The sequence below is a fragment of the Lolium rigidum genome, chromosome 3, assembly GCF_022539505.1.
Source record: "Lolium rigidum isolate FL_2022 chromosome 3, APGP_CSIRO_Lrig_0.1, whole genome shotgun sequence".
NCBI lineage: Eukaryota > Viridiplantae > Streptophyta > Magnoliopsida > Poales > Poaceae > Lolium > Lolium rigidum.
The window spans coordinates 380,401,561-380,418,030 of NC_061510.1; the positions used below are offsets into that span (position 1 = coordinate 380,401,561).

At 45.9% G+C, this 16,470-nt stretch overlaps 1 protein-coding gene across 1 annotated transcript; it reads left to right on the plus strand.

The window, feature by feature from the left end:
• Positions 1-2,131: 2,131 nt before the first annotated feature.
• On the plus strand, positions 2,132-4,343 carry LOC124700662 (allene oxide synthase 1, chloroplastic-like). Its single transcript, XM_047232751.1, has one exon. The coding sequence runs from the start codon at positions 2,222-2,224 to the stop codon at positions 3,752-3,754; it is 1,533 nt and encodes a 510-aa protein (XP_047088707.1). The 5' UTR covers positions 2,132-2,221; the 3' UTR covers positions 3,755-4,343.
• The last annotated feature ends 12,127 nt before the right edge of the window (positions 4,344-16,470 follow it).

Consider the following 16,470-nt stretch of genomic DNA (forward strand, 5'->3'; position numbering starts at 1 on the left):
GGGGGACGCTGTTGGCCACGACGGCTAGGACGAGGAAGAGGAAAAGGATGAGGGTGAAGATGCAAGATGGACACGGCTGGAGGCGGAGGAGGCGACCGAGGAGGCAGCGGCGGCAAATAAGGAGCCAAGGGCCCGGGCGAGGGCGCATGCAGCATCCGTTCACGGACGACACCGAAGACCCCAATGACCACTCGTCGAAGGGGGACTCAAGCTCGTCGGATGCGTCGACCGCCTGTACCTCTTTCCAGGAGGTGACGAGCAGGAAGCGCATCCGTGAGGATGACGAGACGGGGCCTTCAAAGAAGAAGTAGTTAGTTTAAACTTAGCTACCTATATGTTTAATTTTTGCAGCTTGTATGCTTAATGTGTTCGAACATGTTGCACTAATTTGAAAATATCGATTAAAATGTAAATATCTCAATCTGTGTCTACTATAGAAATCTATGCATTCTAGAGAAAATATACCATAGAAATTATGTCTACCATAGCAATCTATGCATGTCTTCCTCTTCCTCTTCACATGCTGATCTCGGCGGACGAAATACGTGGATAATTCAAACCTAGCGACTATTTTAGTGTCTGTGGGCCAACGCAAATGAACGCGTGCATATAATTTGGACATCCCAATGCATCGGCGTCGTTAGAGATGGCTTAGAGCATCTCCAACAGGCGCAACAAAAGGCACGCGGTAAATAAACCGCCGATTTGGCGCACGCGAGAGCCCGCGCGAACCTCCAGCGGACGCGCGAAAAGCCGCGCGCGTTTTTGCGCCATCCTGCGCACCCGCGCGCTATAAGACGCCACGCGCGCACCCAACCGTCCGGAAGTTTCACATCCCCACGTGTCGTTTGGCCGCCCCCGCCTCGCTCCGCCTCCCACCTCGCTCAGCGCCGTCGCTCCGCCTCGCGACGAGATGCTGCCCCGCCGCCGCTCGACCTCCGGCTACCGCACCGTCTGCGCGCGACCGAGCGGCGCGTTCTATGCTGAGATCCGCAGCCGCGGCGAGCGCATCGGGCTCGGGACGTTAGAGACGGCGCACGAGGTGGCGCGCACTTACGGACGCGGTCGCCTGGCGCCTCGGCCACTCCCGTCGGACGATGAACTTCCACGATGTGTGGACGCGGGAACATGCGGAAGCGCTCGCGTCGCCGCCTCCGGCCGTCACGCGCGAGCAGCAACAGCGCCACCGCGAGCTCAAGCAGCGGCTTGTCATCGCGGAGTGCGACGAGCGCCTCCGCCTCAAGTGGGCGCGCTAGTTCCCGGAGGACGTAAGGCCTTCTACAAAAAGAAGGAAGAGAAGAAGGCGGCGAAGAAGGCGGATCGCGAGGAGCGGAGGACGAAGTCGGCGACGAGTAAGAAGGAGAGGGAGGAGAAGGCCGCGAGGAAGGCGAAGGAGAAGAAAAATGGCACCGGCCCATCAACAATCGTCCTCTCCTCCTCCTCCTCCTCCTCCTCCTCCTCCTCCTCCTCCTTCGAGTGGACATCCACTCCGGTGTCGTCGACAACTCCGGGCTCGTTGGATTTCGATTGGGATTCCGAGTAGCTTAGGGTAGTTTTGAAATAAATGTGGTTATATCGTCGAAGTTTGCAATATATTTCGTATTTCCAGTTAATTTTTCATGTTTTATTTGATCTATTTCATACGCAAAATATGATTAAAATGTTGTTTGCGTCGCGCTGCGTGCTGCATAATGGAGGGCCCGGCGAAGAAACTTTTTAGCGTCCGATCACGTGTTGCATAATAGAATGTCGGCGGGGAAAAATTAAGCACAGCGCGGGTAAGCGTTTAGAGCGCGAACGGAGACGTATAGCGTGCTGTTGGAGATCGGGTCGTCGCAGGGTCGTGCGTACGGCCCATGCGTCGACTGATTGAACTCGCCACCTTTTACGACCTGCTCGCTCAGAATCCCTTTTCTGATTCTACACGTGCACGCCGCCTCGCCGGAGTGAGACACTGAACTTGACGGAACACGGAGCCACCACCGGCCGGGAGCGGCGCAGCGCCCGAAAAGGCCCACGTTTCCCACTCGCTCCACGCGCAGTCGATCGAGGCTCCACCTGCCTCTGCCTCCAACTTTTAAAACGCCGCCCCACACACGAACCCACTTATTATACCCACCACACCGACTACCGAGCACCGCCGTGGACTCTGCTCAAGCAGCCGTAAACAGTAGACTTGTGCCTGCGCAGCTCAGCTTATACAGATCATCGATCAAGAAAGATGGCCACGGCGGCGGCCTCCCAGCTCTCCTTCTCGTCCCCGATCGCCGGCCACCGCGGCCGGCGGCAGACCCGCGCGTCGGCGTCCGCCACGGACCGGCACGAGGTGGTGTCCCCGAAGCTGCGCCTGCCGCTGCGCAAGGTGCCGGGCGACCACGGCCCGCCGCTGCTGGGCGCGCTCAAGGACCGGCTCGAGTACTTCTACGGGCCCGGCGGCCGCGACGGCTTCTTCGCGTCCCGCGTCCGCGCGCACCGCTCCACGGTGGTGCGCCTCAACATGCCGCCGGGCCCCTTCGTGGCCAAGGACCCGCGCGTGGTGGCGCTCCTGGACGCCGCCTCCTTCCCTGTCCTCTTCGACACCTCCCTCGTCGACAAGACGGACCTCTTCACCGGCACCTTCATGCCCTCCACCGACCTCACCGGCGGCTACCGCGTGCTCTCCTACGTCGACCCCGCCGAGCCCACCCACGCGCCGCTCAAGTCCCTCCTCTTCCACCTCCTCACCCACCGCCGCCACCACGTCATCCCGGCCTTCCGCGACATCTACGGCGACCTCTTCGGCCTCATGGAGAACGACCTCGCGCGCGCCGGCAAGTCCGACTTCGGCGCGCACAACGACGACGCCGCCTTCGGCTTCCTCTGCCAGGCGCTCCTCGGCCGCGACCCCCTCGACTCGCCGCTCCGCGACCAGGGCCCCAAGCTCATCGCCAAGTGGCTCCTCTTCCAGATCAGCCCGCTGCTCAGCCTCGGCCTGCCCACGCTCGTCGAGGACGGCCTGCTCCACACCTTCCGCCTCCCGCCCGCGCTCGTCAGCAAGGACTACGGCCGCCTCGCCGACTTCTTCCGCGACGCCGGGAAGGACGTCATCGACGAGGGCGAGCGGCGGGGCATCGCGCGCGAGGAGGCCCTGCACAACATCATCTTCGCCATGTGCTTCAACTCCTTCGGCGGCATGAAGATCCTCTTCCCGTCCATGGTCAAGTGGCTGGGCCGCGCGGGCGGGCGCACGCACGGCCGACTCGCCACGGAGGTGCGCGCGGCCGTGCGCGCCAACGGCGGCGAGATCACGATGCAGGCGCTGGCGGAGATGCCGCTCGTCAAGTCGGCGGTGTACGAGGCGCTGCGGATCGAGCCGCCCGTGGCGATGCAGTACGGCCGGGCCAAGCGGGACATGGTGGTGGAGAGCCACGACTACGTCTACGAGGTAAGGGAGGGGGAGCTGCTCTTCGGCTACCAGCCCATGGCCACCAAGGACCCGCGCGTCTTCTCCCGCCCCGACGACTACGTCCCCGACAGGTTCCTCGGCGAGGACGGCGCGCGGCTGCTCCGCCACGTCGTCTGGTCCAACGGGCCGGAGACGGCGTCGCCGTCGCTGCAGGACAAGCAGTGCGCCGGGAAGGACTTCGTCGTGCTCATCGCGCGCCTCCTCGTCGCCGAGATCTTCCTCCGATACGACTCCTTCGACGTCCAGGTCGGCTCCGGGCCGCTCGGCTCGTCGGTCACCGTCACCTCGCTCAAGAAGGCCACCTTCTGATCTAGCAAGAGCTCTGACCCACGGTCGTCAAAGCCGCCAGAGACCCGACACGTGTACTTATTTCGCTATTAATTTGTACCATGCAAGTGATAGGAAGACCACCTTCTGATCTACGAAGAGCTTGATTCGTAAAAAAAAAAATCTAGGAAGAGCTCTGACCACCGGTCAAAGCAACCAAATTCAAAAGAAAAATACTGCCACGTCTACTTATTTCCTCTCTTCTCTTCTTTCTTGGTTGGTGCCAGTATTTCACCATGCATGTGATTGACTTGCATGGAAAATTGGAGGTGTAACAGATATTCTTTATCGGGGTGTAACGGATTGTCTTTTCTTAGTAAGGATATAAGGCATGCCGACCTATGGTGTCTTGTTTGTGGTAAGATCAGGGAATTTTCAGAGTGAGATGGGAAACATGTATAGACTATTTATTCAGTTAAGAAAAATGTAGACTATTTATACACGGTAGGTAGGTAGGTTGGTGGCTTTTTTCTACTAGTACAAAGTATATGGATCAAGGTTCCAGAGAGTAGGTCGATGTGATGGCGAGTGTGAGTACAATGTTCATGTGCTGTTATTAAATTATTGATTAGAAGGATGGGGTGCAATTATTGGGAATAATTTACCTACCTCCACGGCTGCATTCATTTCATTATCTCTGGGTCTATCACCTTTTTAAGCCTGCTTGCTCTGGGTCCATGCTTTTATATTTTTCTACAAGAATCAAAGCACAAAGTACCGGTCGTTGTCGTGTCAACTATCGGAAACTCAATGTCTTGCAATTATTTACTAATGTATGCACTAATAGCGATAGTTTAGGGACGACGTTGCGAAAATACGCAGTGCACCCCCAGGTTCCGGAGTACCAAAGTTAATATAGCAGTACAAAATTCGTATTTCTAGTGCTCCAAAAATTCCTAACAAATTTGTTTGCTTGTAGAGGACGCAAGTATGTATGTGGTGCCATTTTTCATACTCAAACTCGAAAGTATGTAGCTAGGAGAAAAATGACAAGTTTTAGATAAATAGTATGAAGGAAACTAACCTGCACAGTAATTTCTATAACTTTGGGTTCAAGACAACTACATTGCTTATTGCTGGCCTATGTTTAATCAGGTTCCGTAGTACCTAGGTTCTAAAAAATCGTTTTAGAAGAAGTTGGATTTGTGAAATGGAAATGGTCAGGCCAAGTTTGTTCAAGCCGAAAAATGATGGTGCTGACGACCACCTCGAGCGGTAATAAACTAAATATATGTCACAAATCTAACAACAAACTGCATGTTCGTGGGCTCAGAGACCGTTTGTATGGAGCAAACTGTAATATCCCAGGTAATGGGGTTACAAAAATAGAGGAAACAGATGTGTGCATTGCATTCATGCATAGAAAATCTGGAGAATTTTCGCGCTTTAAAGTAAAACAGTCACAGTAACTGAAGTTTCACTTGACCTTGGTGGAATTGAAGTAGCTTATCAAGTCAAGCGCTATAAACCTCAATGTGACATTTGATAAAACTTTGTTTTGGGTAGAGATGATTTGATCTAAGGGGTTAGATCAAATGGAACTAATAATCAACACAACAACACTTTACTCAATGATCAAATGCTTGATCTTATAAAAGATTATAATATGGTAATCCTTACCATAACATATGAACATACATCTATTTGGAAATCAAGTAACACTAAATAGAGAAAACATTCTTCACTTATCTTTTCCATGTCTTAAACTAATCCTTGATCCTACCAGGAACCTCATGGTATTCATTTTACTACATTCTTGGAAACATGACAAGGAGAGCAACTCTAGAAATATATATATCCTTCTCCATTCCAAATAGTTAAGCATCCAACCTAGAGAGGTGAGAGTTCTATCTTAATTATTAGAAAAGCAATAACAAACCTTGAGCTAAACCTTGGATTTACACCCAAGTATTCTAATCATCATCTTCAAGAGGAACCCTAGAGTATTATTCAAGACATTCCTTAGAGAGAGAAACCATATATGATAAACATAGAGATTGATGATCACATCAACCTCTATGGAGCCTAAATCTTAGGTTACTATTAAAGACCTTCCCAAATAAGAGAGACCAATCATACTAATTCTAGCTTCACCTATTAAGAACACAGGACAATCATTGAACTAAAGTATCAGGAGTTAAACCATTTCATTTGGGAGTGGTGAGCTAGCCAATACCAAATGGAGTAAGATCATATCCATGAATTGATGAAGTAAAGTAACAACTAATTCAACTAAGCATCTAGGTGGAGACTAAACCCCTTATTATCTAATGAGATCTTGTGAACAAACCATAAAATCTAGAATAATCCATTCCTATATAAGAGAGCTCAAGTTATGGTGTTACACTCAAGTTAATAAGGCAACCATAGTAGGCCATCCAAGAAAGTGAAAGAGAAGTGATATACCTTAATTGATCAAGACAATGCTTGATCATAGAAGTGAGAAAACCATTTAATAAGAGATCCCTAGAAATCCAAACCTTGATCATTATAAATTGAGTGATGATCATAAACCCTAAGAACTTGAGGTAGAGATAAAAAGAACAAGTTAATCATGCCTAATCCATGATCATGTTCTTGAGGTATGTGAGGATAAGTTAAATCCTAATAGGATAAATAGATATCATTCATCACATGAAATCATAGGGAGGTAACTAGTAAGCAACCCTAGACTTATATCCCAACCTTTACTCGTGAACCACTTGGTGATCATAAGTAGAATCCTACCATATCCATACTTCAGAAATTAAACAACCTAAGAAAACCTTAGAGTTAAACTCTATACTTTATATGGTGAGAAACCATATATCTATATAACCAAAGTTAACTATAAAAATAGCTATAACCAATGTAGTTACTTAAATGATAAATTGAGGATAATAATAGAAGCCAATTGGTAGAAGATAAAACTAATTCTCAATATCATAGTGACTAGAGGATAACATAAAATGTTAAGTAAACAACCACCTTATCATGGTTAGGGGAGATTAAACCCTAGCACATGCAATATGGTGTCATCTCATCTCTACAAACCAGAATTAAATCTCAACCCTAGTTTGTGTATCACTTGGGTGATCACAAATAAAACCTAAACCACAATTAAGATTCAACCCATGTGTCATTAGGTAATTAGCATTTGAACCCTAATGATTCATTCATTAAATCCTATGGTTCAATTATAAAACAAAAGAGCCACCTAATGCTAAAGTCCTATGATTAAAACCAGGTGTGGTTGACAACCATTTAACTTTGTAACCAAGATAAACCATGATGGAAACAAATACCTACTTTGATACTCTCAAATATAATGCTAGTACTAACCTTAATAATAGGGGTTATGATAAAAACTATAAAACCCTAATACATTGGAGCTCACATAAAATAATATGCAAGTATCTAAATCAAGACCCTAGAAATAATTTAGTACATAAAGCCTGCCATTTGGCCATCTCCTTGAATCATAAAAATATTTGAAATTTCAAAAGAAAGAGAATGGAAGATTATAATTATTATCTTACCTATTTGAATTATAGTGTATGGTGAACCTATCATTATATGAACAATCAAAATAGTATGTCTCAAGTAGAATTATTACTTGAGAGGTAATTTCCAAGTGAATAGTATTTACAAATACCTGCATGGCAGAATTGATTTCAAATTTGAATTCAACAAATAAGAATACAAAACAGAAATAAATAAAAGAGAAAAAGGGGAAGAACCTTACCTGGACCTCACCTGGCCGCAGCAGCCCACCATCATAGCCCACCAGCAGCCCAGAACGACCCAGTCCAGCACAGCCCGTCGCAGCCCACGTACCTCTTCGTGAAATATCAACACGAGGAGCTCGTCCTCATCCTCTCCCCCGCGCCTGGACGACAGCATGACGACGTGTTCGTCCTTCCCTCGCGCTGGCGCCTTCTCCTTCCCCGACGTCCTGACGAGGATCGCCTTTGAGCCGTATAAAGCCTGGACGAACCCTAGCCCGACCTTCTTTCTCCTCTGCTCGATTTCTTTCCCATACCGAAACCCTAACCTGCTCCGGCACCGATCACCGCCGTCGATTGGGGAAGCCCCGAGCCCCGCCATGACCACCAGCAGCATCGCCGTCATCGACAAGCCCACCGTGCAAGAGGAATCGAGCCAGGGAGTTCTCAGTCGCCGATGGGAGCTCGTTCCCTTTCGCCGGCCACCGCCAGTACATCGACGTTCGTCGTCGATTAGGATCACCACTGACCTCGCCGTCGAGCTCAACACGATCACGGTGAGCTCGCGCATCTCCTGAGCTTCCTAGTGCATCGATTCGACGACCGTAGCCTCCTAGCGCCGAGCACCCGTAACCGCCGCCGCGGCACATCATCGCCGGCTGAGCTCCGGCGGCCATATCCTAGCGGCGCCGCCACCTAGACGTTCCCCACGCTCGCGCGCATCTGATGCACTAGCTTGCGCCGTCCCGCGCTCGCTAGAACGTCGGCGCCATCCCTCACTGGCCGCCGGCAGGGAGCCCTGTAACACCCCAATTTTCAATAAAAAGAAAGTTAGAGAAATCCAGAAAGCAAAATTTCAAACCAACAAAAACTTTTCTATTTGCATATAGTACCATGCATAGGACTTGTGCATTTGAGTGATATGCCATGATGATTGCTTTTACTTGTATTTGATATGCTCTAAAACCCTAGTGTGATCATATGAAGATCACCAACCAAATAAATCAAAGAGGAAGAAATTCCATTAAATGGAAAACCCTAAAAACCCTCACATATGCCCTATGGCATTTTTATAAATTTTGACCCTAGACCTATTTGGTCTTCACCATTAGTTGAGTAATGTTATTAAACACTTACTACAACATTTGGAATCAAAGATTCACAATTCAAATGGATTTCAAACACAAATCCCACTCACATATGATAATGGTCAAAACTGAAATGTATAGTCTGATCACCACTTTGAGCCCTTGCCATTCAATTTTCCCAAACCAATTCTTGCTAACTCTTTGCACCATTTCAAAGTCAACATCAAGGTGAACAACTTTGATGAAGATCACCATGCCAAAATCATCTTGGATCAAGAGCCATGCTCATCCAAAGTCCCAACTTTTTAACATATGGAACAATCTACACTTAGCCATTTTGGCCAACTTGGGAATTCTAATTTTTCCACCACCACCTCAAATCATCTCTGGTCAAATACAACTTATCTAAATCCACACATTTCAAATAGATGCACCATTTGAATTATTTCAAATTTAGACATTTTTCACAATTTCCAAATATGGCACTATTTACACACTATTGCAAATAGTGATTCTACTCTAACTAACCTACCCCAACCTCCACCAATTGGTCCCCTGGTTCCCTCTCTCACTAACACCAGCATAGTAAACCTAAGAAGAACCCTAGGGAGACCAAGCCATGGCCATGCACACACCATGCCGGCCATGTTCTTATCCCCCTCCCATCCTTGCACCCCTGCCCTGGCCACCTCGCCACCGTGTGCCACCGCATCCCCTACGCCACCTAGCACCGGCCATTGTCGAGGTAGACGCCGTAGCTCGCCGGAGATCGCGCGCCCAAAATCGCCCGGCATGCCGCTCGCGTCGCGACCATGCGCGCCATGGACGCGCACTGGCCACGCGCCGCGCAGCCACCTCGCCCACGCCCTGGACCCCCTGCGAGCGCCTTGAGCACGCACTCGACACCGCGACGCCGTTGGACACGCCCTCGACCACGACCCGTGCCCGCCGCCGCCGGAGACGAAGAGGAAACCCCGCCGCGGGCGCGACAGACGTGGAAGCGAGGCGACCAAACCAGCCACCCCCTACCCTACCTGTCGCCATCCAGAGGACCACCGTGACGCCAGGAACAACACCGCGCCCTCGCCTAGCTCGCTAGACCGCCGGAGATGCCGCGCCCTTGTCGAGTTCGCCGTAGAGCCTCGGGCACTCGCTCGCCTATAAAAGGAGACCTCTCCTCGTCAATCTGAGCACACCATCACCTCCCCCTTTTCTCACTCAACCGCCTGAGCTACTCCACTACCTCGATTAGCCATCGCCACCGCCCAATTTCTACCTCACTGCCGCACGCTGCCGCGGAAGCTCGCCGTCGATTGGAGCCACCTCAGGCGACGCCACCTGTACCTGGAGCTTCGCCGTCGTCCACATCTACCCCAAGCATACTGCCATACCTTGCTGGAGCCGCCGTAAGCCCTCCGACCCCCTACTGCCGCCGCCGCACCGTCGGGTTCTCGTCGGCGACGACGATGAACCACGGCCGTTGATCTGGATTCTAATCCGACGCTCCCCTTTAAAACGTACCGCTTCGGGCGTTATGAGCCACTAACGCCTGGACCCCACCCTGTCAGGCAGCCCGCGCGTCTGTGGACCGTAGTGGGCTGGACTGGGCCGTTTTATTCGAATCGGGCCCAGTTTCGTTTCCCGCCGGCCTTTAATTTCAAACTAGATTTAATTAATTCAAATAGTTTTGAATACTGCCTCCACTTTGAAATTCAATAGATTCAAATTGGCTAAACCAAATTTAGTGAACTTTATATGGTTGGAAAGCTACTGAAATTATCTAGCCAATGCCACTGGCCTCATGGCCAGATTCTTTGTAGAATTAATGTGATGAAAATAACAAGACAGAGACTTTTCCCTATTCAAATAATTCTTAAAAATCAACCAGAATAGATATTAAGTTAATTCCAACTCTAATAGCTCACATTTGACTTACACTAATTGTTTATGCAATAAAATGGTGTGGTCACTTTGTATGATCATGCCCTAGTTTAATTAATGGATCATTTGACTAGTTTAACTAGTTGATATTGTCCAAAACTATTAAAGTAAATTATGTGGAGTATTACACTTCATTTAAATTTGTCTCACATGAATTCATGGGATGTTTGGACCCCTGGTCCCAAACTCTCTTATATGAATTACTTGAGATTTAAATCAAATGTAGGGTTATTTAAATAGTATGAGGTGATCTACCTCATTTAAATCCTTTTCACAAATGATGATGATGAACATTTGACTTAGGTCAATATGAGTTCATACATGATTGTTTGGGAAATTAAATCTTAAGAAGATTTCAATGAGAGGAAATTATTTCTCAAGAACCCTATGGAAACTATCATTTACATATCAAATACAAAGAAGTGAATTCTATTTAACCCCCACAACCCATGCACCTAAGTAGATTATTTTGTGTGCATAGAATAGTTTGTGTGTTATATGTGATGTATGGAATAGCCATTGAATTAGTGAGTAATTATACTCGTATTCCAATTTAGACGGTAGCACCGGAGAGTACGCCGAAGAAGAAGGTTGCTACCAAGAGGAGGAGGAGGAACAGTTTGAGAACTACCAAGGCAAGCTAATATTCTTGCAAAGTGCAAAGCCCCTTGGGGCAAGGCACCATGTTTCTTATCTTTTCTTATATGAACCCATCCCAAGTTTTTACTTTACAAGTTTTTACTTGTTTTCTAAATGAGTTACTTTTATAGTTAACTTTGGTCAAAGTACAAGTTGATTACTAGAGTAGTGAGTTAGTCTTCTCCAAGCAAAGCAAGTTAGCACCCCTCATGAATTAGAGCTAGTGCTAATGAATTAAAACTTGACTACTCTAGATGGGAACAATGTGAATTTGAAGTGATTTTGAAACCTTGGAATGAAGATGCATTCCATTGAATGATTTTGAAGGTGAATGTGAACAAGAGAAGATGGTGATTTTTGATAAAACAATGATGTTGGTACGAATGCGATACCTTTCCAATTATTAAGTACCCCCACAATACCTGATTATGGGTAGGGCTTAAGCCGGAAGTTTATGCGTCTTAGTATGGGTTCCCTCTAAACAAGCGTCATCGGGGTTATGCCGAAAGCTGCCTCTACCACAAAAGAAATGATATGATGTGATGCGAAATGAGGTGAATGTCCGGCCCAAGCCTCGTGCGGTTCCCGGGTTGACAGTTGGTCTTCACTTGGGAGGCCAAGCTCATGGGGAGAGGTGCTCATACTAGGATTCGTAAGTGAAAGGTTATGGTTGATGATCCGCGTACTGTGTTACGATTATTCGGGGTAATCCCGACGGATGAAATCAAATGTTGTGGCACAAGTGTGCAACCTCTGCAGAGTGTAAACCTATTCGAATAGCCGCGTCCACGGTTACGGACAGTTGGAAAGGCCATATAGTTTCCGATGTCATATCTTTGAAAATGATGTTGAAAAGGATGATGGTGAAATGACTTGTGGTGAATTGAATTGAAATCACCACTTGAATGGTGGGAATGACACTAATGTTCCCGCTTGAGTTAGTTAGCATTTGAATAAGCTTTTCTTAAACCTTGTGAACTAAAACTAGCTTTATGCAAATAAACTAGAGCTTAGCAAACCATACTAGAATGTCTAGCACTTACATTAGTATTAGTTTGCGAGTACTCAACGTACTCACGGCTGTGTCCCTGGCTATTCAAATGGCCGAGTATGAAGATGACCAAGGAGATGACCAGCAGGACGCCTACGACAACTAAGCGCCTTCCGACGTCAAGCGTTGGCCTGTGGACTAGAGAGTCCTTGTATCTTACGCTTCCGCTATGTTGAACTATGAACTTGTGTGTGTTCGTTGATCAATAGATCAACTATTTATGTAATATGGATCATGTGATTCCAAATTTGTAAGACTTATGGTTTGTAATGAATGATGACTGTGATACTTAACTATTATGCCTCGCAACAACAATATTCCTGGGATTGCGATGTATGACATAATAGACATTCGGACTTAAAAATCCGGGTGTTGACAAGCCCCCTGGCCACCGTGGCGATTTTGACCACGGTCAAAGCCACCGTGGCAAGTGACCTGGCCTATGGCCCACTCGTCAGTGACCCTGGGTGAAACTCACCCGGGTACACTCAGTCATTTTCCTGTTTAGATTCAAATGCAATAATTACCGCAACTTTACAAATTCATATAAAATTCATAATAAGTCAGAAAAATATAAATGAGATATTAAAATTCTTAGTAGATAAAACTTTATCCAATAAAAATATAAAAGGAAATTTTTATTTTTAACAACAATTTAAGTATTTAATACTTGTTATTTAAGTCTTTAATTTTAATTCCAAATTCAATTAAAATTCAATAATTAAGAAAAACTTCTAAAATTAATAAAAACCAGTAAACAAATCAGGAAAATATTAAAACTAATTTTCCTTTATTTACTATTTGTTAAATCCTTATTAGAAGGATTTAAACCCTAATTGATAATTACCTTAATTATTAATTCATTAAAAATAATAAAATGCCTAAACCAACATTATTTCAAAATTATTAATAACTTCAATTTCCTTAATGAAGTTATTAATCCAATAATTATAGGGTAACCAGAAAACCCTAGTTCCATATGGTAGGAAAACAGTAATTCATCATTTCATGTGTAAAACCAAAACCCTAATTCAATTAAAAACCCTAACTCTACTAGGAACCCTAGTTCCATTATTACATGTGAACCCTAATTTGCTTCTAACCTAAACCCAAGGTTAGAACAGGTGATCATGGTACTTTAATTCAAATCACAGAGCTACCATTAGCAACTAAAAGACATACCTATGTCCACATAAAATGTAGAACCCTATCACTAGCAATTTAGTATTACATGTATGCATATCACTAAACCTAGTTGATCAAGTAGGATCAACCAAGTTTAAACCCTAGCTTCTACTGTCAAAACCATAAACCTTACTCATACCTATATAGCATCACACCATTGTGATGAACTCCAATAGCAACCATGCTAATATTGACATCATATCCCATACACACTAAACCCTATTAGTGTGAGATAATTATTAACATCCTATTTAGGAAACCACCATTCCTTACTTAGTGAATCCAATAACAAAACCTAGACAACCTCAACCTTAATTATAATACTTCTTATTAAATAAGAAGTATGTTCTTCAAAAGTTATTCTTTTGAAGAAAATAAGGAATCATCACCAACCCTGCCTTATAGGACATATAATCCCTAGCTAGCTATCACCAGCAAAATGAAACCACCTTGATAGCAACTATTTATAATAAATTGCTCAAGATGCCTAGGCTTAACTCAACCTTACCAACCCTAGGTGTTGATGAATCCAACCAGGTTGTGATCCATTTACCACTTACTCCAGAAACCAATTAGAACCATAGAAAACCATAGAACCCCACAAATCTAATAATCATACTTGTTCTCTATTAAATAACATGTTCTTCAAAAGTTATTCTTTTAAAGAATATAACAAGTAATCATCAACCATGCCTTATAGGACTTAAACTACTCTTTACTTATTATACAATTACTATTCCTGGGTATGTATGATTGTTACTATGCATTTTACCCCTTGCTTATGCTACTAAAACAACACAACCCTGAATAAGAACTTTGTTTGTGAATCACTCTAAAAGTGCAACACACCCTGAACCAATCATCACAACTCACTGATCCTAAATCATCGGGGTTAGGTCACGCTTAGAGCGATTGCATCTCATTCTTATGCATTATTGCATCCTTGCCAATCTTTTAAACATCGTCCTTACCGGACGATGATACTATTTCAGAATTTGGAGTTATTACGCATCGAAGATCTTGTCTGCATAATCTTGCAGTCAAGAAAGGCAAGTTCATCACTTGCTCATGTCATTTGAGTATTTCTATCAAATTACTTGCAAAGTATTATGGTTATCACTATTGCATAAAAATCAAAACCACTACTTTCATAACTATGAATATGACTATGTGGTGGGCAATGGAACCATGGATTGTGTTGATATGGTGGAGGTTCCATTGCAAGGGTTATATCCATCTAGGATTAAACAACAAATGTTGCTAGTGATTCTTGTGCCGTAATAGCCGTGTTAACCATAAGATCCGGAGTGGGACGGAGTAGTCAAAAGTGTTTCCACCTCTCGTTCATCAATGGATGCGTTTTACCGTAGACACTTGTATCTGTCGGTGGCAAGCGGTAGGTTGGGGAAGCCTTAAGTCCCCACGGCACTGTCCGTAGACACTTGTCGCTCGAAGAACAAGCGGTAGGCTGGGGAAGCCTTAAGTCCCCACGGTATTGCGGTCTATGATGGGTTGCAGCTACCGGCGTAGGAGTGTATGGTAGAGCCCAGCACTGTCGTCGTGGTCGGGGTCCACCTTGAAATCTACAGGATTAATGGGACCGACGTGGACCCAGGGTCGGGGCATGCAACAACGGGTGGGTGTTCGAGGTAGCGGAGGAACATGATTGGCTAGACCTTATACCGGGCCTCACACCATAGGAAGTGTGGACGGGAAGATCACCCGGTTGGCACCAAGGTTAAGATCTCTTATGGGTAAAGCAACACACCTCGCAGAGTGTAAAGAACCGTGACCTGTCACTCCTCGTTCGGGATATGGAACTCGCGAACGCGGCCGGAAAGGAGCTCCATGAAGTTCTAGTAAACCGGTGAAGGCCGACGGACATAGTTCTTTTGAATAAAAGCAACCTTTTGAAGAAATGGTTATGAAAACTTGCATTGGTATTAGACTTTCCGGTCTAATGCCGTAGCTAGTGCATTAAACACCTCTTTCCTATAATGAACTTGTTGAGTACGCTCGTACTCATCCCACTCTTAAATCCCCTCCTTAGATATGGAGGCATCGAAGGAGGATCTACAGTGCAACTCGAAGGCCGGGGAGTCAACAGCTACTTCAAGAGACAGGACCCTGTCAGAGGAGTCAGATACCACATCCAACATGGAGAAAACTTAGTTTAGCCATATAAGGGAACTAGTTTCCTAAACTTAGCTCCTATTTAGCTAGAATCTATTCATAGCCCCTATAGCTAGTCAAATACTCTACATATAGAGTTCGTGATAGGATTAGACTACGAGTCGTTCTTCTGGAATTTATTTGCAGTTTTACCTCATTGTAAAGTAGGAGGCTGTGATGATCTTATGTAACAGAGTCATTGTTGTAATTCTATAGACATGCCTTGGACCCGCATATGTCTCTGTTGTACCACTCTGAGCGATATAATACTAGTGGAACGGTGTTTCATTGGTATTATATCAGACTTGCATACTACACCATGCAGTGGTATGCCGGGTCACCACACAAACTCTCATAAGGCTGACTGGCTGTGAAGGATGCTACAAAGTACAAACTTATCTGGACGCGTCCACCTTTTTTATCCCAACGAAGACTCTAGTTGTACGAAGTGGCCATACGGTGCCCATATGTACGACACGACTGCATGATACTACGTACAGGACCACTCCGACCATAATAATCTCGCGTACAACGTAAAATCCATAGCGGCGTCCCGTAGATATACGATACGATGACATTTGATCCTGCCAACCCCAATACAACCTTGATCCTGTCAACACGAAGACAGATCGAACAGCATTCAACATAATGCAGGTGGTTAGTGCCAACCTTTGCTATGATCACATCCTCGCCTAACCCTGAAAAATCATTCTGCCTAACATCTTTCAAGTCTTGTTAGTTAGATTCATATACGTCACAACTCAAGAGATGGCAACATTTCCCTCCTTGGGCTCAACAGCTTAACAATCACAGGAACCGATATGAGAAACGCATGGCCAAAGGCATGTCAACAGAGTGTCAGGTGTAATCTTTATGTGCCGTTGGCAAGAGAAATATGAAATGGGCAAGCTAATGGGC